Source organism: Ahaetulla prasina, chromosome 3, assembly GCF_028640845.1.
Source record: "Ahaetulla prasina isolate Xishuangbanna chromosome 3, ASM2864084v1, whole genome shotgun sequence".
NCBI classification, from domain to species: Eukaryota; Metazoa; Chordata; class Lepidosauria; order Squamata; family Colubridae; genus Ahaetulla; species Ahaetulla prasina.
The window spans coordinates 44,606,199-44,627,076 of record NC_080541.1 but is presented as its reverse complement, the minus strand read 5'-3'; the positions used below and the strand labels follow the sequence as shown (position 1 = coordinate 44,627,076).

General features: G+C 45.4%; 1 protein-coding gene and 3 non-coding genes across 4 annotated transcripts in view; 2 read left to right on the top strand and 2 right to left on the bottom strand.

The window, feature by feature from the left end:
- DNAJC5B (DnaJ heat shock protein family (Hsp40) member C5 beta) overlaps window positions 1-9,360 on the top strand; it is a 36,650-nt gene extending 27,290 nt beyond the window's left edge. Inside the window, exon 5 of the mRNA XM_058176886.1 lies at window positions 9,266-9,360. Coding sequence (XP_058032869.1) covers window positions 9,266-9,360 — 95 coding nt within the window. The remainder of the gene's footprint in view (window positions 1-9,265) is intronic.
- A 3,365-nt stretch (window positions 9,361-12,725) lies between these two features.
- On the bottom strand, window positions 12,726-12,814 carry TRNAY-GUA (transfer RNA tyrosine (anticodon GUA)). The gene is given in 2 exon segments: window positions 12,726-12,761; window positions 12,778-12,814. It is a non-coding gene; the product is annotated as a tRNA-Tyr (tRNA).
- Window positions 12,815-13,492: 678 nt separating this feature from the next.
- Window positions 13,493-13,565, bottom strand: TRNAR-ACG (transfer RNA arginine (anticodon ACG)). The gene has a single exon. It is a non-coding gene; the product is annotated as a tRNA-Arg (tRNA).
- A 242-nt stretch (window positions 13,566-13,807) lies between these two features.
- TRNAY-GUA (transfer RNA tyrosine (anticodon GUA)) lies at window positions 13,808-13,897 on the top strand. The gene is given in 2 exon segments: window positions 13,808-13,844; window positions 13,862-13,897. It is a non-coding gene; the product is annotated as a tRNA-Tyr (tRNA).
- Window positions 13,898-20,878: the final 6,981 nt, after the last annotated feature.

Sequence of the window (20,878 nt, the reverse complement as noted above, 5' to 3'; positions counted from 1 at the left end):
GTAGACATGATAGCAGTGTTCCAATATCTCAGGGGTTGCCACAAAGAAGAGGGAGTCGGGCTGTTCTCCAAAGCACCTGAGGGTAGAACAAGAAGCAATGGGTGGAAACTGATCAAGGAAAGAAGCAACTTAGAACTAAGGAGAAATTTTCTGACAGTTAGAACAATTAATAAGTGGAATGACTTGCCTGCAGAAGTTGTAAATGCTCCAACACTGGAAATTTTTAAGAAAATATTGGATAACCATCTGTCTGAGATGGTGTAAGGTTTCCTGCCTGGGCAGGGGGTTGGATTAGAAGGCCTCCAAGGTCCCTTCCAACTCTGTTGTTATTATTATTATTATTAAAAACCAGTAAAAACAAAGAATTGTCATCAAGAGAAAGTCTGGAAAAATATCACACTGGCATCTTTCAACTTCTCTGATACAGAACCAAGTTTTAAAGGTTCATTTAAATAGGACTAAGTTGGAGTCAAAATGAATTGGGGGGGGTATTTTTCCAGAAGACAGGCACCATGACCTGTGTGTGTGTGTATTTACTAGTAGTAGTAAATATATGAAATAATTAAAAAACATAATAATCTGACTAGCTTCTCACACAAAGAAATCAGCTATTAAATTATATAAATTAAATGCTTGATTTCTTACTGCTAGGAAAATAAGAATAGAAAGCCACTAACCAGACTTGAGGAGAGGACTTGACCACTAGAAAGGCACACTAAAAGTTTTCTTCCAGTGTCAAATTTTTCTTCTCTGACTCACTGAGCATAAACAGGACAATGAGCCATTACAGCAATGAGTGGAAGGTTTTAACTAGGCAGCAATTCTGAAACTTGTGTTGGGTTTAGATATTATGTTGTTTGAGGCTGTTTGACATTCAGGTAGCCCTTGTTTAGTGACCAAATTAGGATCAGCAACTTGGTGTTAAATGAAGCAGTGCTAAACGGAATTGCATTATGATCTTATTTCAGCTTTACTTCGGGATGCTGTCTCCCCAGTTCCTATTCTTGCTCCACACATTATATTCTTGGCTATTTAAGAATTGAGTTCCATTTTACTGCCTTCTTACTTATAATGTTAAAAGAATAGCAACTATCAGCTTTAAAATGTGCAGCATTCCCTGTTTCCCCAAAAATAAGACATCCCCTGATGATAAGACATCCCCTGATAATAAGCCCAATGGGGCTTTTGAGGACATGCGCCTCCCACTGAAGATAAGCCCTCCCCAAAAATATCTAAATGCAGAGCTAGAAATCAGGTAAGACAGCAAGAGGAGCCTCATCTTGCTCCACGTGCCCCAAAATAATAAGACCGCCCAAAAAATAAGGCCAAGCGCTTATTTTGGAGTTCAAAAAATATAAGTCAGGGTCTTACAGGGTTTACAGGAAAACACTTTAATTTTTATACTACTGAATTTTACTAGCTTCACTGCAAAGGAAACAGGAGATTCAGAATTGTTTCAAATGATAAAGCAGAGCAGAAAACTGATAAATTAATAATGTTTCCTTTATAATGCTAATGTGAGGTTTAGAAGGAAGAGCATTTGGATAAGAAACATGATAAATAGAACACGACATTTAAAAAAAAAATCCTATTCATAAATAGATTCTGAAATCAGCAATGAACCTTTAAAAAAGAGTAAAATTTCAGATGTCTGATCTCCTAACCCAACAAACACCAGCAAAACACAAAAAGCCCTTTAAAAAAAACGTTCAGTTTCTGGTTAGCACTTCCATCAAGTGAACCTCAGGATTTGTGTATTGGTAGTCCCTGACTCACAATCACAATTGAGCCCAACATTTCTGTTGTTAAGCAAGACAGTTGTTAAGTGAGTTGTGGCCCATTTTATGATTACATGACCCCAGGACACTGCAATCGTCATAAATATGAAAGAGTTGCCAAGCCTCCAAATTTTGATCATATGTGACCATGGGGATGCTGCAACAGTCACACTTAAGAAAACCGATCATGGGTAATTTTGTTCGGTGCTGTTATAACTTAGAATGGCCATTAAATAATGGTTGTAAGTCAAGGACTTTCTGAACTGTACCACATACTCTAATACATTTTGAACCCTGGAGGAACACCTAGATGCAAATCAGTGGTAGGCTGCTACCAGTTTGCTCCGGATTGGGTGAACTGATAGTGGCGGCAACAGGAGGCTCCGCCCACCCACCCGGACATCTCTGCACAGGCGCATGCCCGCCACACGTCTCTGCGTGTGCGCGTGCCCGCAAGCAAACCAGTAGCAACCGAAATTGAAACTCACTACTGATGCAAATCTATTCAAGCTATTTAGTTAGGCATGGTGAAAAATGTTGGTGATTTTTATTCTGGAAAATCAATTTTGTCAACTCTTGTGAATATATAATAGCCAATATGCTTTGAGGAGGGATGTGTCATTTCAACTGAAAAAACAATTGAAAGAAAATGAATTTTATCCACTGCAAATTGTATGGTAGCTGAAACAATAATCTTGATTGAAATATTGAACTCTTTGCAGGGCAGTTGAAAATCTGTTCTTTATCATAGGATTATTTCTTGAATGTGCAAACTGTCCACTGACAATATGCACCCATGTTTTATGCATGTATACATTTCTAAAGAATTTTAAATGCCTCATATGGCATCTGAGTTAAAACAAATGAAGCCCAGATGGCAATTTTATTTTATTACTAAATCTTCCTAGACTAGAGCTGAGAAACATAGGATTTCAAAGAGACTGGCATAATATTTTTGGGATGATAAAGGCAATAGTTCTTAGGAAAATGAAGTAAAACGGAAACAGTCAGGATTTGGGGGAATGGCAAAGAAATCTGTCACTGTTTTTAAACTGCATTAACTGTATTTTGCGGGTCGAACTACAATTTTCCTGTTTCTCAGACAAAACTGGGAATCTGTGCCATTGTTGTTTTGGCAAAGAAATTCAATAGTTCTAGTTAGACTGGAGCACATCATAAATGCATATTCCACTCTTAAATGTCCAAGTTCAAATCCTTTTGAATTCCCAGGAATAGCTTTCTTTTAGATAGGTATACTTTTTACCAGGTGGACTCAAACCATAATTGTGAAATTCCTTGTATTTAGTGCTCTCAAACCTTGCCTATTCCGCCTAGTTCTATATTGTTATTTTAGATAACAGTACTTCATCTTCTGTGAAAATAAGTACTTCATCTTCTGTGAAAATAAGCATATAGCCAATCTGGAGGTAGTGCAATTATGTAATAATATTTAGTAGGCTGAAGGATTTTCCTGTACTTTGGAGCATAGGATTTTGAAAGAGGATCAGAATATGCTAATTGAGTTGGGTAGGAACAGAGGTGGGTTTCAGCAGGTTCTGACCAGTTCTGGAGAACCGGTAACAGAAATTTTGAGTAGTTCCGAGAACCAGTAGTAAAAATTCTGGCTGGCCCCACCCCCATCTATTCTCTGCCTCCCAAGTCCCAGCTGATCAGGAGGAAATGGGGATTTTGCAATAACCTTCCCCTGGAGTGGGGAGGGAACGGAGATTTTACAGTATCCTTCCCCTACCATGCCCACCAAGCCACGTCCACAAGCCATGCCACACCCACCAAGCCACACCCACAGAACTGGTAGTAAAAAAAATTGAAACCCACCACTGGGTAGGAACAAAGAAAGTACAAAAGGAATTAAAGAATGCTGGAAATGGGATTGGACAGGAAACAAGAAAGTGATCTTTCATAGAAAAATAAGAATTCTAGCTCTGAAAGCTTTTCACTTCTTAAAACTAGATACATTTTCACAAGCATTTGAAAATGCTTCTTCTGCGCATGTCCAAGATGGCGCCGCCCTGCTGATCGGGGGCGCGGCGACGGGCCTTTCCGGGCTCTTTTTGGGTCTGGGGGGGGCCTTGATACCACCATAGGCCCCCCGCCCTGATGGAGGAAGATCCAGCCACCCGTAAATAGGGTGGCTGGGCGCTGTGCGACTCCGCGGGGCGTCGGGAGAAGCCCCGGAGTCACGGCGGAGCTACGGAGGTAATCCTGGCGGCCTAGCCTAGCCTAGCGGCCTGCCGAGCCACCGCCAGCCTTTTCGGCGGTTTGGCGGCGGCGGCGGCGGCGGCGGCGGGGGGTAGGGGGGCGTTGGCAGCGCCCCCTGGACCCCTGCCTGGAAGACCTGGCTAGTGGAAGTTGGGTTTGGAGCTTTGGGCGTCTCCGGTGGCGATGGGAGGAGCCCCGGAGGGGTTGCGCCCCAATGAAGATCTGGAGGGCCGCCCGGGCTCCATCGGCCTCTTTGAACCTGCGGTGGCGAGGGCGGCGGCCTGGCCCTTCCCTCTCCGTCGGGCGTTGGCACCAGTGAGCCCTGGGTCTGCTGGCGGATTCGGCGACGGGTGTCCCCCTCTCATCTGGGGGAGCTCCAGTGGCCGGCTCGCGGTGGCGATGGGGACGTTTCCGGTGGCGATGGACTGGCGGAGGTGGTGGGCGGCGGTGGCCTGCCCCGGTGCTTTGAAGTGGCGGATTGCCCGATAGGCCCAGGGTGGCTGAGACCTTGCCCTAGCGGCGCGGATATGTGGCAGCGCCGGAGGAAGGCCCGCGGGTCCAGCGGACACCCCTCCACTGTTTACCATCTTTATAACATCTTTACCATCGTTCCGCTCCCCTTCTTCCTTAGCCCACCCCAGGTCGTTTGTATGGGGTGGCGAACTGACTGAGTCAGCGGTTTTGTCATCTACCGCACATGGATTATCTCGAACTATTTCCCATCAGGACAGACTGGTCATGGTCATTTTATCATCTGTTATGACTTTTGTTGCCAACTTGACCAGCCCAGGATGGGCCTTGCCCGGACCGTCTCAGTGATGCGAACATTTACCGCGGCTGACCTTCTTGCCCTGCGAGATGCCCCTCATGGGTCTGGCCTCCAGATTATCGAGGCCCACTTTGAGGAGGGGCTTGGGAGCCCCGAGAGGTGGCAAGCAAAAAATAGGAGGCTTAGGGGTTTTTTAATTGGCTGTTTTAATAGATTTTTTAAGGGGAATTTTAAAGGGGATTTTAAGGGGGGTGGGAGGGAAACCGACGGGCTTGGGTTGGGGGCTGGGAGGGAAAGGGTGGGTGTTGGGGGTAACCCGTCGGGGGGGAGTCCAGTTCCTGCACTTGCTCGTGGCGGGGGGTTGGTGGGTCCGAGGGTCATGGGGGGAGTCGGTGTTCCATTGGTCGAGGGTGGTGCTATTTCCACGGTAAGGGGGAGGGGCAGATATGGCGGAAGTGGGGGCTCATATCGTGTTAGGGGGGTGTGCGCTCGATGCTTACAGGCGACCGCGCGCCCCGAGCCCTCAAACTTCTCCCGTTCCCCGGATGGTCAGGATCCTCAGGGCCCTGGCCTTCGGCTGATGTTATGCAATGCACGGTCCGTGGCCAATAAGGCCCCCCTAATTCACGATCTCATTCAGGGGGGTGCCGCGGACCTTATGGGCGTTACGGAGACCTGGTTGGGCCCAGAAGGGGGCGTGCCCCTTGTTCAGATGTGCCCACCGGGTTTCCGAGCATTTCATCAGCCGAGGGGCCAGGGTAGGGGTGGTGGGGTGGCGGTTGTGATTAGAGAGAGTCTAGAGCCGAGGGAGACCACTGTACCTCAGATTGCCGGGTGCGAATCCCTCTTTGTGAGATGGGGTCATAGATGTCAGATGGGCTTGCTGGTCGCGTACCTGGCTCCTTGCTACGTGACAGCTGCCCTGCCCGAGCTCCTGGAGGTGCTTGCTGGGTGGCAGTTGAGACCCCCAGACTTTTAGTCGTGGGGGACTTTAACTTGCCATCGTCCGGCTCGTCATCGACGGTAGCTCGGGAGTTCATGGCTTCCATGACGGCCTTGGACCTGACCCAAGTAATTGATGGCCCTACTCACGTTGGGGGTGGCACTCTGGACCTGATTTTTGTCTCTGGTCAGTGGTTGAGAGATCTGGACTTAAAGGAAATAGTCATTGAACCTTTGTCATGGTCAGATCACTCTCTTCTTCGTCTGGACTTTCTGACCGCCATTCACCACCGCAGGGAGACGGAGCCGACACGCTGGTTCCGTCCCAGGCGCCTGATGGACCCGGAGGGGTTCCGGACGGAGCTTGGGCCATTTCCTGAGGGTCTGGCACACGGCTCGGCTGAGGAACTTGTTGCGGCCTGGGAGCGGGCGCGGCGGGGCCTTAGACCGGGTCGTGCCTTTGCGCCCCCTGCCCCGGCGCAGGCCCCAACCAGCTCCTTGGTTCTCCGAGGAGCTGAGAGGGATGAAGCGCCGGAGAAGACGCCTAGAGAGTTCTTGGAGGTCTAGCCGTTCAGAAGCTGATCGGACACTAGTGAAGTCCTATACTAGGGCTTACCTAGTGGCAATGAGGAAGCGGCGTACCTACGCCTCCTCCCTCATTGCATCGGCAGATAACCGCCCAGCCGCCCTGTTTCGGGTGACCCGCTCCCTCCTACACCAGGGGGAGCGGGATGACCCGCTGCAGGGACGTGCTGAGGGGTTTAACGGGTATCTATACGATAAAATCGTTCAACCGGGATGGTTTGGACCAAGATTGCGGTGATACGGGTGAGACGGCTGAGGGTGGTCTTGGTGACATTGTATGGGATGAGTTTGACCCTGTCGCTCCCGAGGACATGGACAGGTTGTTGGGGAGGCTGAATGCCACCACATGTTTACTGGACCCGTGCCCTCCTGGTTGGTGCTGGCCACGCAGGAGGTGACACGAGGCTGGCTCCAGGCGATTACGAGCGCTTCTTTGGTGGAGGGTGTCTTTCCGGCCGCCTTGAAAGAGGCGGTGGTGAGGCCCCTCCTCAAGAAGCCTTCCCTGGACCCGGCTGTTTTAGGTAATTATCGTCCGGTCTCAACCTTCGCCCGCGCGAAGGTTGTAGAGAGTATGGTGGCATATCAGTTTCCTTGCACCTGGATGAAACTGTCTATCTAGACCTGCTCCAGTCCGGTTTCCGGCCCGGTTACAGCACGGAGACGGCTTTGGTCGCGTTGGTGGATGATCTCTGGAGGGCCAGGGATAGGGGTTGTTCCTCTGCCCTGGTCCTATTAGACCTCTCAGCGGCTTCCGATACCATCGACCATGGTATCCTGCTGCGCGGTTGGAGGATTGGGAGTGGGAGGCACCGTTTATCGGTGGTTCTCCTCCTATCTCTCCGACCGGTCGCAGTCGGTGTTGACAGGGGGCAGAGGTCGGCCCCGAGGCGCCTCACTTGTGGGGTGCCGCGGGGTCGATTCTCTCGCCTTCTGTTTAACATCTACATGAAGCCGCTGGGTGAGACCATCAGTGGTTTCGGTGTGAAGTACCAGCTGTATGCGGATGACACCCAGCTGTACTTTTCTACACGGACCACCCCAACGGTTATCAAGTGCTGTCCCGGTGTCTGGAGGCCGACGGGTCTGGATGGGGAGAAACAGGCTCAAGCTCAATCCTCCAAGACAGAGTGGCTGTGGATGCGGCATCCCGGTACAGTCAGCTAAATCCGCGGCTGACCATCGGTGGCGAGTCACTGGCCCCGATGGAGAGGTGCGCAACTTAGGCGCCCTCCTGGATGAGCGGCTGTCTCTAGAAGATCATTTGACGGCCGTCTCCAGGAGAGCGTTCTACCAGGTTCGCCTGGTGCGCCAGTTGCGCCTTTCTGGACCGGGAGGCCCTATGCACGGTCACTCACGCCCTCGTGACGTCTCGCCTGGATTACTGCAACGCTCTCTACATGGGGCTCCCTTGAAGGGCATCCGGAGGCTACAGTTAGTCCAGAATGCGGCTGCGGGTGATAGATGGAGCCTCGTGGCTCCCGTGATAACACCCATCCTGCGCAGGCTGCACTGGCTACCTGTGGCCTTCCGGTGCGCTTCAAGGTTTTGGTGACCACCTTTAAAGCGCTCCATGGCTTAGTACCGGGCTATTTACGGGACCGCCTACTGCGACCAGATACCTCTCACCGACCCGTGCGCTCTCACAGAGAGGGACTCCTCAGGGTGCCGTCAGCTAGGCAGTGTCGTCTGGCGGCGCCCAGGGGAAGGGCCTTCTCTGTGGGGCTCCCGCCTCTGGAACGAGCTCCCCAGGACTCCGCCAACTTCCGGACCTTCAACCTTCCGTCATGAGCTCAAGACACATTTATTCATCTGTGCAGGACTGGCTTAGATTTTAAATTTTATAGGGGTTTTAAACTGATTTTAATATTTATATTTCTATTTTAAATGATAGGGCACTGGAATAAGTTTTTTAAAGATTATTTTAATTTTGTATACTGATGTTTTATATGCCTGTAAACCGCCCTGAGTCCTTTTGGGAGATAGGGCGGTATATAAATTTAAATAATAAATAAATAAATAAATAAATAAACAATAATATGTAGTTAAAGCACTTGTCAACTGAACAGAGAAATGTAAGCATATGGTTAGATCTTTTTAGTAAGACTTAAGCATGGCTGATTTAAGGGGAAACTGGATAAAGAGTGATCTTCTCCAACTTGGTGCCCTCTCCAAAATGTGTTAGAAAAAAACCCTGGATAAATACGGTAACTGAGGATAAAGGGGGCTATAGTCCAATGTATTTGGAAAGCAGTAGTTTGCATGTTATGTAGGAATAGTTGTGTATTGCCAAATAAGAAGTAATTTCTTGTTACCTATGATTGTTAATAAGAATGGAAATCGGAGATAGAGGGAGCACCTCATGGCTCCCATATAACACCTCTTCTGCGCAGGCTGCACTGGCTTCCGGTGGTCTTTCAGGTGCAATTCAAGGTGTTGGTTACCACCTTTAAAGCGCTCCATGGCTTAGTACCGGGCTATTTACGGGACCGCCTACTGCCACAAACAGCCTCCCACCGACCTGTGCGCTCCCACAGGGAGGGCTCCTTGGGGTGCCGTCGGTGAAACAATGCCGACTGGTGGCTCCCAGGGGTAGGACCTTCTCTGTGGGGGCTCCTGCCCTCTGGAACGAGCTGCCTCCGGGGCTTCGCCAACTCCCCGACCTTCGGACCTTTCACCGTGAGCTGAAAACTCTTTTATTCCATCGAGCTAGCCTGATTAAGTAATTTTAAGTGGGGTTTTAGTTTTTTGTATTATTTAGTTTTTTAATATTTTTGGCCACTATTTATATAAATATTTAGTCTGTTTTTAATGTGTATTTATTGTATCTTTTAAATTGGCTGTTAACCGCCCTGAGTCCTTCGGGAGAAGGGCGGTATACAAATGCAATAAATAAATAAATAAATAAATAAATAAATAAATAAATAAATAAATAAATAAATAAATAAATAATTCTTGATTCTTGCTGTTTTAGATGGGGAAGCTCCAGTTCTGCTTCAGCCAATAAATACAACTGAGAAAACCCAGCTTATTGGTGACAGTCATCGCAGCTATCGCACAGAATCATAAATCAGCAGCTTTTAGAATTTGAAGGAGTACAAATGACAACTTCTGGATTGTAAAGTATCATTAGAATATGAAAGACATTAGGACACTGTGCCCACTATGTACCATCAAATTGACTTGAGCCCTAATTCTTAGAAGATGCTCTATCATAATATTGTTTCCAAAACTGTGTTGTTGCATGCATGAATACTACAAACATAGTAGGAACAAACTATTTTTAAAATACATGTACTTCCAATATTTCTAGAAACATATGACACACAACATGCTCTTCTCATACTATGTAAAAAAAGTCCCTAATATTCAGGGTACTTGCATGTGGTCCCTAGTGAATTTAAAATTATTAAAGTTGTTATAGTACTGCTTCTTCTCAAGTCCTAGAAGTGTTGAGAATGACTGACATCCTTACTTTTCTCTGCAGTGTTACAATTATTTTGATCTTAGTGTGCTTCTTCACCTATATAATTTTTCTTAAAAGCAATATTGCTTTTCTTACTATTCCTTCAGTAGATTGTTTTCCCCGGAGAATACATGTATAAAACAATATGTAATGTTAATAGGTTTGTTTTGTCCATGGAGGATTATTGCACAGTTCTGCTACTATCTTGGAAATGAAAAACCCAGAGTTAGGGAATAAATTAATTTGAATTTAGGTATGCTATAGGTATAAATAATTGAAAAGTTACTATATTCCTCTTCAGCAACTAAAACGTCCATGACTCTACTTTTGTTCAATGAATATGTGATTCATTGATACATCAGATTTTGATTTGATATATTCAAGTTTCTTTCACTGCAAAATACGCTACAACCAGAAATCTATACTTCAATAAACTTATTTACTTACCACGTATACGTCTAATAATTGAAAACCAATATAATTTATATACAACATCTGGGCTTGTGATACCATCTTGTAATCTAACTCTCAGAATTATACTTAAAGGTTAAATGATATATATTTTCAAATAAATTTAGGTAGATTTGAACTTTAAAGTAATATTTTGTGCATGCAGTTTGGATTTAATTTCTGCATATCAATTATTGTTATACTTTTGCTTAATCAAGGAGAGATTAACAATGGCTGGAAATCTGTCCCCAGTCTTTGGAATGCTATATCTTTTTTTATAATAAGGACAGTGAAGCAAACTGTTAACAATATGAATTTCCACAGAAATGGTAAAACCAACTCTAAACATCCTACTCCATGGAAAGTGAATTCAAATAATCTCATTTTATAAAACTTACATTGTATATACATAGAAACAGTCTTGAGAATGGTTTAACTGAAATATTTCAAGCAGAGCTTAGTTTTGTAGTAAAGACTATGTTGTACAGCATGGGATATGAACTGAGTAGTGCTTATGGAAAAGAACAAGCTTTCCAGTTGATGAATGAAAATCCAATCATGGATATTGCCCTGTGGGATGCATATTTACTGAGAAAAAAAATCTTAATGCATTTCTTGGATTTTACATCCAAACAATCATGGACATAATTAAGCTAGAAAGTTAATAATTTGAAAGAATGGCAGAAAAATATAGCAGGAAAAAAACCAGGATATCAAAGACTAGTTTAGTGATGTCTAAATAAACATATAAACCTACAATCTATACAAGGACAAATGTATTCCATTTTAGATAACCTAAAGTCATACAATATTCATTAGCCATTTGACAACATAGCATTTGCTTTTCATTATATGGCTAGTAGGACAAGGAATCTAAAACAAATCCTGTAAAATGAAAAATGTACAGTAATATAATCTTGATTACATGTGTAGATATATTTGGTAGTCAATTCAAAATGTACTTTGTATACTGCATTTCACTTTGTGCTGACCAATATATTACTTGAATAAAAATTCCATATAAGATCTATGTATCCACTTTCTTCATGAAAAAAATCTTGTTTTTCTAATTTCTAGAACAGTATCATTTTCTTCCACTACAACTTCTACTATACTGTAGTAGATTACTGTGTCTTTTTAAAAAGGGCTATTTTGTCTTATGATATAGTTTGACATTTCAGTGGCACCTGGAAGACTATTCTCCTAAGAAGCCATATATCCAGGATAAAAACAGAAAATAATTTAATGGAATAATTTGAAATGATTGAAATATTAAATACAATTAACTCCATATGTATTTACTAATTTCCCATTTATCACATTAATTTAGGATTCTGCTAAATCCTTGTTCAGTCTTTTTTAAAATCTAGTCCCCATTTCAATGTTTGTGACCCTCTCCCCACTCCTTCTCTCATTTTTGCCTTTTGCGTTGTTTCTATCCTTGTGTGGAGCAATTGCCCAGCCTCTCCAATGCAGGTGTTAATCCGGTTTTCTCCCTTCCCCATTCTCTGCCAAACGGAACACTTTTTCCGCTCTATCAGATCTTCTTGCTTTCAGTATCTCCTTTTTTCAGTTCTTTTAAAATGAGAACACAGCTCTTTTGTCCGCAGTAAAAGGGTACAACAAGGTATTTTGGTTTAAATGTCTTTTCATTACATATATTTCTTATGAATGGTTTTCCCCCCATTCAGATTTCTGTTGTTCTTCCTCTCCCTTTCTACCCCTGACTCTTTGGGTGTGGAGGTGGGGGCACACAAGTGCGTCTTCCTCAGGCTTGTGTGCAATCCACACAACTGATGCATGGACACGAGCCACCAAAGTACAGGCGGTCATAATATTAATTAGATGCTTAGCAAAACGCGCCTTGTCTAAACATTGCATTTTTCTTCAATTCAATTCCTAAAGTAAGCAAAATGCTCCAACTTTAAGCTCTCTCTTCCCACCAAGGATTTTTTTTTGTTTGCTTTGCAATGAACACGGCTTTAAACTGCACTGGTTTAAGCAGAGATTTGTGTCACAATAACGAACTCTTCTGCATGACAGGTGTGTAGGGGCTGCTTTAACAGATTATTGCCGTCACCCCTAAGAAATATGAAGAATCATGCAAGAACAGCAGCCAGCGGAGAAAGGGGTGGAAAGAAGAACTAAATCTGAAATTGCTTTATTGCAATTAGGATTTTCGGCTTGTTTATTATTTCAGTTGGGCTTTAATTCACACGCGCGCACACACACATACATCCAAGTTTGTGAGTTCTGCGTAGTATCGCACTATGCTACTGCTATAAATTTAGCAGTTCGCTGTTTTCCCGAGAAGCTCTTTCTCAAATGAAAACCGTTTGACAGTCAGTTTAGTTTCGCTTTATTAAAGTAATGGTAGCAAAAGTGACTTATTTATTCCGGACGCCCACCGAAATCATCAGCAAATCCAAAACAAGGTCTTAAATTTTTGTTTCCTCTCAAAATCACGAATGACAACTTCAGAAGCAGTGACAAAGAACGAATTCTAGAATAAAAAGCCTCCTTCGAGCCGGAATCGAACCAGCGACCTAAGGATTTCAGCATGAGTAACTCTACAGTCCTCCGCTCTACCAGCTGAGCTATCGAAGGGATACATTACAAGGTTTTTTGCTACTGAGTGTAAAGAGCCGCGAGTAGAGTTTGTTAACATGAGAGAGACGGTTAGATCGCAAGGTGGCGCTGAAGATCGCATGCTTCGAAAACGTTCTGGCTTCTTTGGTGGAAATCACTGGTTTCGTGTTTCTGCAACTCCAAAATGGGAGAGCGTGTCAGGAGACAGCTAGGAAAGCGCGGAGGGCCCCGGACTGTGGGACTGATAAAGAGAAAGCGAAGCGTATTTTTAATACACATTTTTAAAGGAGATAAATCCGCTAGAATCAAAGATCCTATATGAGCTGAAAGCGAAATGGCTGGCTTGCGTGTCGAATGTTTCTTATCTGTTTCAGGGTCTTTTCAAAACAATTAACAGCTAAAGTCTCTAAACCTAAAACAGAAAATTATAATTCATTTTATGCGATTGCAATGGAAAACAATCTGATTTGAGCTCTGCCGTTTGTACATGTAAAATAAAGTAATTTAGGTGTCGACTCCTGGAAAGAGAAAAATGTAGATCCAGTACAGTGTGACTAATGATCTGTTAAGTTTGTTCTGAACTAGATTCGAGCGTTGCCTCACCAGGTTTGGGGGGGAAAAGCAATTTCATGGACATTGTTTAATATATATACATTAACGTTAAAGGGCTCCCGTCATTTGCAAAATAAAACTTTCCGAGCCAGGCAGGAGTCGAACCTACAATCTTCTGATCCGTAGTCAGACGCGTTATCCATTGCGCCACTGGCCCTCCGTGGGAAATTGTTTCTTGAAGAAATCTAAAATAATAAAAATGTATTGGTTCAGTGAGCTTTTAGATTCCATTTGAGTGTCTTCCACATATCCAGTTACACTGATTGTTGTAAAAATTGGTTCAGGAATGCTTTAGTGCGCTATTTATTTTCTGCAAACGCGGTTACAGCGATGTGGAAATAGTTAAAGTCCACTCTATTTTGGCAGCTTATATATCTCTTTCGAAACAGCCTTGCTGTTCCTTCGATAGCTCAGCTGGTAGAGCGGAGGACTGTAGGTGAATTGATAATAGTTATCCTTAGGTCGCTGGTTCGATTCCGGCTCGAAGGAGGGTTTTTTTTTCCTTTCCTGTGCAATGTTATTATTGGTGGCATATACCTATTGCAAAATAAGTTTTGAAACCAGTTTAAATTTTATACGTTTTAATGGATGAAGACAATAAGAAATCATTTCATGTGAAATAAATCTTCACATCTGCCACCCAGCTGGATTAATAAAGAACTGTCAGATACACAGAGAAACAAGGAAAATAAAAGGGATGCCTTTTCTAAACATTTAATCCGAAACTCTCTAACATATTGCAGTATGTTAATACTTTACCTGGTCAATCAAAAATATATTGCAGCCTTCATTCCCCACTGTTGCTTTAATCATAAACGTAAAAAAATGTCTAAAGTGTAAAAAAGTAATAAAAATGGAATGAAACATATATAGATGGGGAGAAATTAGTCTGTCGGTTGAGTTTGTTACTTTAATTGCTATGGTGAGCTTTGGAGTAGAACTGGGATCATACAGGGATATTCATATACTACAAATACTTACGTGCATCACTCCTCAGTTAAACACACAGACACACACCTCTTCAGAGTAACAGAGTTAACAGGAAACCTTATTGTTTTTCTTCAGCTTATAGTCCCTCTTAACAAAAGCTTAACATTTGCCTTAGAATAAAAGGTGCTATTACTCTCTCTCACACACATTACTTAATGGGGGCCAGAGAGATAGTGTTTATCTGATAATAATCAGATACATTAAAGACATTCTTGTACAGATAGTCCTCACTTACCAACTGCAACTGGGGTCAGAAATTATATGGATAACCGGCATGGTTGTAGAGTGAAATGCCACATGACCAAGCCCCACTTATGTCAGTTTGTTCATTCCAGCTGCTGTCATTAAGCAAATCACCCATGATCATTAAGTGCAATGTCACATAATTGTAATTTGCAACCTCTTACCAGCTTCCACGTTGACTTTGCTTATTCGGAAGCTGGCAGTGAAGATCACAAAAGATGATGACGTGACTAGGATGCTGCAACTGTCATAAATAAGCACTAGTTGCCAAGCACCTGAATCACAATCATGACTGCAGGGACACTGCAACAGCCACAATTTAAAAGACCAGTTCTAAGTCTCATTTTTCAGCACTGTGGTAGCTTTGAGTGGTCATTGAACAAGTGTCGATAAGCAAGGATTACCTGAATTTAATTTAACCAGGTTGCTTTGTAAAGGCTTGTGGCCAGTGCTTTTATCAAGCAATTCAGGACAAATGTAGGTTTACATATGGCTCTGATTTGGTACCCAATATCCCCCATATTTCCAGCACTGGTCTTTTTTATTTGTTGGGGAAAAAATAGCTAAGGACAAAAATGTATATGGAGATTCTCAGTCATCCAGGTCATGGTTGCCCCAAAGGTGCTTTTTTTCAAGAGGCAACTGGACTTTCTAGTTTTTCTTTGAAGACATTTCACTTCGCATCCAAGAAGCTTCTTCAGCTCTGAAAATGCGGTGAACCATGTGCAGATCTGTACATTAAGGAAACAAAATTATCACTTCATAAACATATGGTACAACCAGGGGTGGGCTTCACATACTGTAGCAACCGGTTCACCCAGCAACAGAAATGTGAGCACATGCCATCCGCACATTCACGTGGTGTCACAAAACACGGCAATTCACTCGCATGCGCCATTCACACATACATGCAATGTCAAACAACATGGCAATTTGCTCATACACGCCTCCATGCATGCGTGGGGTGTCAGAAACACAGTGAAATAGGACCAGACTGCACCCCCGCAAGTTGCTACTACCAGTTTGCCCAAACCGGTCCAAACTGGCTGAATACCACCTCTGGGAACAACACAGGAGAACAAACCCATCAGGACTAGATTTAGCAGTCCATCTGCATTTAAAAGACAAAGGCCACTCTTTTGAAGATGGCAAAGTCCACATTTTGGACAGAGAGGACCGCTGGTTTGAAAGAGTGGTCAAAGAAGCCATCTATGTCAAAATTGAACAGCCCTCTCTCAACAGAGGGAGAGGGATACAACATCGTCTATCTCCAGTCTACAACACAATCCTTTCAACAGTTCCAAGAAGGCTCCACACCCATTTGCACTATTCAGGTGACTCTGACAACACAGATAAACCCCCAGTGGTCTCAACAACTCTCTAAAAGAATGCAAATGACCAGCTGTCTGCAAGAAGTATAAATCCTTCCATTTCCCACCATCCTGTCAGAGCAAGAACAGTTTTTCCCCCGAAGGCCATCACTCTGCTAAACAAATAATTCCCTCAACACTGTCAAACGATTTACTAAATCTGCATTACTATTAATCTTCTCATTGTTCCCATCACCAATCTCCTTCCACTTATGACTGTATGACTGTAACTTGTTGCTGGTAATCCTTATGATTTATATTGATATATTGACCATCATTTGTGTTGTAAATGTTGTACCTTGATGAAGGTATCTTTTCTTTTATGTACACTGAGAGCATATGCACCAAGACAAATTCCTTGTGTGTCCAATCACACTTGGCCAATAAAAAATTCTATTCTAGTCTATTCTATTTTAATGAGGGCACATTCTGACTACCAATTTAAAATACAGACTTTCAGTCCGTGAATTGGCACAAAAATGATGACAATGCTTTCTGTTCAGTTGTATCCAGTTACTGGCAATTATATGGCCCAGTTCTCTCCATATTTTTCTACCTGGTACAGCCTCTTTCAATTGTTTTATGTTCTGGCTGGTGTTGGCTTTGATTATAACCGGTCACTGTGGTTTTGGGAAAGGTTTTTTTTATTATTGACCATTCCAAGCATAATTGCTTTAGTTCCCAGGTTGATGCTCTAACTCAGGGGTGTCAAATTTGATTTCATTAAGGGCCGCATCAGGATTGTGTTTGATCTTGGGAGGGCAGGGGGCATGGCCACGCTCAATATCACTCATGTTGGAGGTGCCTGTGGAGGCCCAAGAGCTCTGCCAGCGAATATTTTCCTGAGCTCCGTTTTTGGCTGTGACAGTTTCCTACAACCCTCTGCCAGCAAAAACAGAGCTTGGGAGGACCGGACACAGCCCTCCCAAGCTCCGTTTTTACTGGCAGAGGCACAGCGGGCTGGTCCTTTGCTGTTTCCAGGGTGGCCCCATGGGCCAGATCTAAGCACTCTGTGGGCTGGATCTGGCCCCCAGGCCTTGAGTTTGACACCCCTGCTCCAGCTTTTCTGTACTCGATTCATGTTCATCATTCATATGACCCAGTGCAATTCAATACTTTAATTCTAGACTGCATTCACTGCTTTGATCAATCTGTGATCCTACCAAAGAAGATTCTTTCATGGATTCAGTCTGGTCACCATAAATTGTGAGGGCCATTACCCCTTCTGCAGTCATCTTGAACATATGGTACTTCCCTTTCACTGGATAGTGACAGTTGTTGTTGTACAATATTAAGGAAAATCATGCTAACATGAGGGATGAAGGCAATTGTACAATACTTGGAGCAATCCCTGAAGTGACCTTTTTGGCAATGGAATGAACACTGATCATTTCCAATCCTGTGTTAGTTTCCCTTATTTTCTGTTAGAAGCCTAAGATGCTTATGGGTGGCATAGGCCTCAGCCATTTTGCAGGAATAGTATCAACACCTGGGGCCTTGTGGTTTGGCAGTTGGTTCACTGCCCACACATGTTCTTCCTGAAGGATGGTTGTTTTTATTTCTTCTTCTCATCATTCTGAGGAGGCTGGACCTCTTTGTTGCTGACATACAGCTCTTCTCTATATTCTCACTAAACTATGCCAGCATAAATTGCTCTTCTCATTAGCTGGTCTTTACTCTGCCTTGTTTATGGTGTATTGACTGAGGGATTCTGTGTTAGTAGGGAAAAAACATCTACTATCCACTTTCCTTAAGGTGGGCTGATGCTATGGCTGGAGCTAAGGCTGTGTAAAGAGGCAATCTTTCCCAGATGGTTAGTCTCACATCTGATGCAAATACAAAGGTACAGCATTTGCATGTGTTAAGTCCTCGCGGCTACGTCCTGTCTGCCTCAGCAAAGCTGGTTAGCCGCGCGCTGATTGGATAAAGCGCAGGCAACAAGAAAAGCGGGAACCAGGAAGAGCTGTCATTGGTTCCCCTCTTGACAGCTCCTGCTGGTGTAGCTGTCAAGGCTAGCGTTCGCCTCAGAAGTTGTTGTTGACTAGTTTGAACGGTTGGAGTTGTAAGTTGAGTTAAGCTGAATACCAATAAAGCAGAGTTGTAGCAGCCTCGCCTTTGTCCTTACTCGGCTAGTCTCAGATCTAACACTGGCGACGAAGGTGGGATACTACCGACGTTAAAAGATCCGAGCTACAGACAGAGAAGGAAGCGTCTGGAGAAGCCAATTACAACGCGGCAAGAGAGACGCCGGCTCACGTAGTTATGGCCAGTGCATTACCTATCTTTCCGCCGTTCGTCCCTTCGTCCGAGAAGTGGGACGAATACATTGAGAGGTTCGAGTGTTCCCTGCACGCCAATAATCTCGCGGACTTGTCCGGCGCGAGGAAACGGGGCTATTTCCTAAGCTCATGCGGCAGCGAAGTGTTCAGTACCGCTCGAGCACTCGCTGCCCCACAGCTAGTTTTTGACTTATCCTGGGAAGTGCTGGTGGAAAAACTAAAGAATCACTACGCGCCCGCCCCCTCCCGAATTGCCCGCCGACACGCTTTCCGGCATTGCATGCAAAAGGAAGGACAATCAATTAATGCTTATATGGCTTCCTTGAGATTGGCTGCCCTCCAATGTGAGTTTAGAGATTTTCTGGATGACATGCTGTTAGACCAGTTGGTCTGTGGCGTCCGAGACATAAGGCTCCAACGGCGCCTCCTGGCACGGAACGATTTAGATCTTCCCATGGCCTTATCCGAGGCCAGAGCTGCAGAACTAGCCGATGACTCGCCGCTGAGCTCCAGCGACACCAGAGGGGACACCTAGCAAGCGATCGCCCCCTGGGAGTCCACCATGAAGATGCTACTCAGGGGGGCTCGTCGGACGAAGACGCAGAAGTGTGCCGCCTGAAGCTCCGCCAGAGGCGGCGAGAAGGGTTCCCCGACAAGCGTCTGCCAAATCCTTGCATGGGTTGTGGTGGAGACCACGCAAGAGGCGACTGCAAATTCAAAACAGCTGTTTGTCGCCGCTGCGGGAAACGGGGACACCTGGCACGGGTGTGCAGGGCAACCCTGCCATCCAGCGACAACACCCCGGAGCGAGCCAAGTCGCTGAACCCAACCCGGAGACCGATGCCACGTCAACGTGCCTATTTTACCGCCTCCGATTCAACCGAAGATGTCGTCAGTTTCGCCGCCTCCACAACGCCTACCACCAAAATACACCTGACGGTACAGCTCGAAGGGGCACGGTGCAACATGGAAGTGGATACCGGCTCGTCGCGCTCCCTTATTGCCTGGTCTACCCTGAAACAGCTAGTTCCGAAGCTGGAAAAGGGATCTCAAGCCCTGCTCAGTGACATTACGAGACTATCAAGGGAAAGCAATCCCAACCCTGGGCATGGGCAGGTTCCGGGTGGCATACCAGAAATTCGAGGGCAGATTACCACTGATCGTTGTTAGAAGTGCCTTGCCAACCCTACTAGGGCTGGATTGGTTCGCTGCCCTTGGCCTAAACGTGGCAGGTGTCCATGCCACGTCCCTTGACATGCCGTCAGCATTGGCCAGCGACCGCTGACGTGTTCGAAGACTCCCTGGGTAAATATAATGGAACCCCAGTGTCATTTCAGCTTGATCCCCAGGTGCAACCCATTCGGTTGAAGCCAAGACGGGTCCCTTTAGCACTCCGACCGAGGGTAGACGAACAGCTGGACAAACTGATAGCCCAGGGCATTCTGGTTCCCATTGATCACGCTAAATGGGAAACCCCCATCGTGACCCCCCTGAAGCCGGACGGATCCATACGGATCTGTGCGGACTACAAGGGGACGATAAATAAAGCACTCCAAGCCAACCCGTACCCTGTCCCGGTAGTACAGCATTTGCTCCACTCCCTGGGCCAGGGCCGGGTTTTTGCCAAATTGGATTTGGCACAGGCCTATCAACAGCTCCCGGTGGATGAGGACACAGCTCTCGCTCAGACCATCGTCACCCACCGGGGAGCTTTCAAATGTACACGACTCCAGTTTGGAGTCAGTGTAGCGCCAGGAATATTCCAGGGACTTATGGAGCGGATGCTCCATGGTCTCCCCGGAGTTGTTCCATACTTTGATGACGTTCTGGTGTCTGGTAAAGACCTCCCAGAACTGGTCACCAAGGTAAAGGCTGTCTTAGGCCGATTCCGCCAGGCGGGGTTGAAATTGAGGAAGGACAAGTGTCATATCGGAGTGCCCCAAGTCGAGTTCTTAGGGTTCCTTGTGGATGCCCACGGCATCTGTCCAACCCCCTCGAAAGTTGAAGCAATCCGAAGGGCCCCCACACCCAAGTCCAAGGCCGAGCTCCAAGCCTTCTTGGGCCTCCTAAATTTTTATGCTATATTCCTCCCCCATAAGGCGACGGTGGGCGGGCCACTTCACCGCCTCCTAGAAGCTGGCGCCTCTTGGAATTGGTCTAAAGCCGCTACAGCTTCCTTTGATGCTGCCAAGCGGCTCCTGACTTCTTCCGCTGTCCTGGTACAGTACAATGAAAAGCTCCCCCTGACACTCACTTGTGACGCCTCACCGTACGGGGTTGGGGCTGTCCTCAGCCACCAGTTCCCAAACGGGTTGGAGGCCCCCATAGCGTTTTACTCGCACTCTCTCCAGCTGAACGGAACTATAGTCAGCTGGACAGAACCCTTGCCATTGTCGCTGGAATCAAGAGATTCCACGATTATCTATATGGCGTTTCTTTTCCCTGATCACTGACCATAAGCCATTGTTAGGATTGCTAGCCAGTGACCGCCCTACCCCACAGATATTGTCACGCATGGCGCGTGGACAGAATTCCTAGCGGCTTATTCCTACCAGCTGAAACATAAGCCGGGAAGTGCTATAGGACAC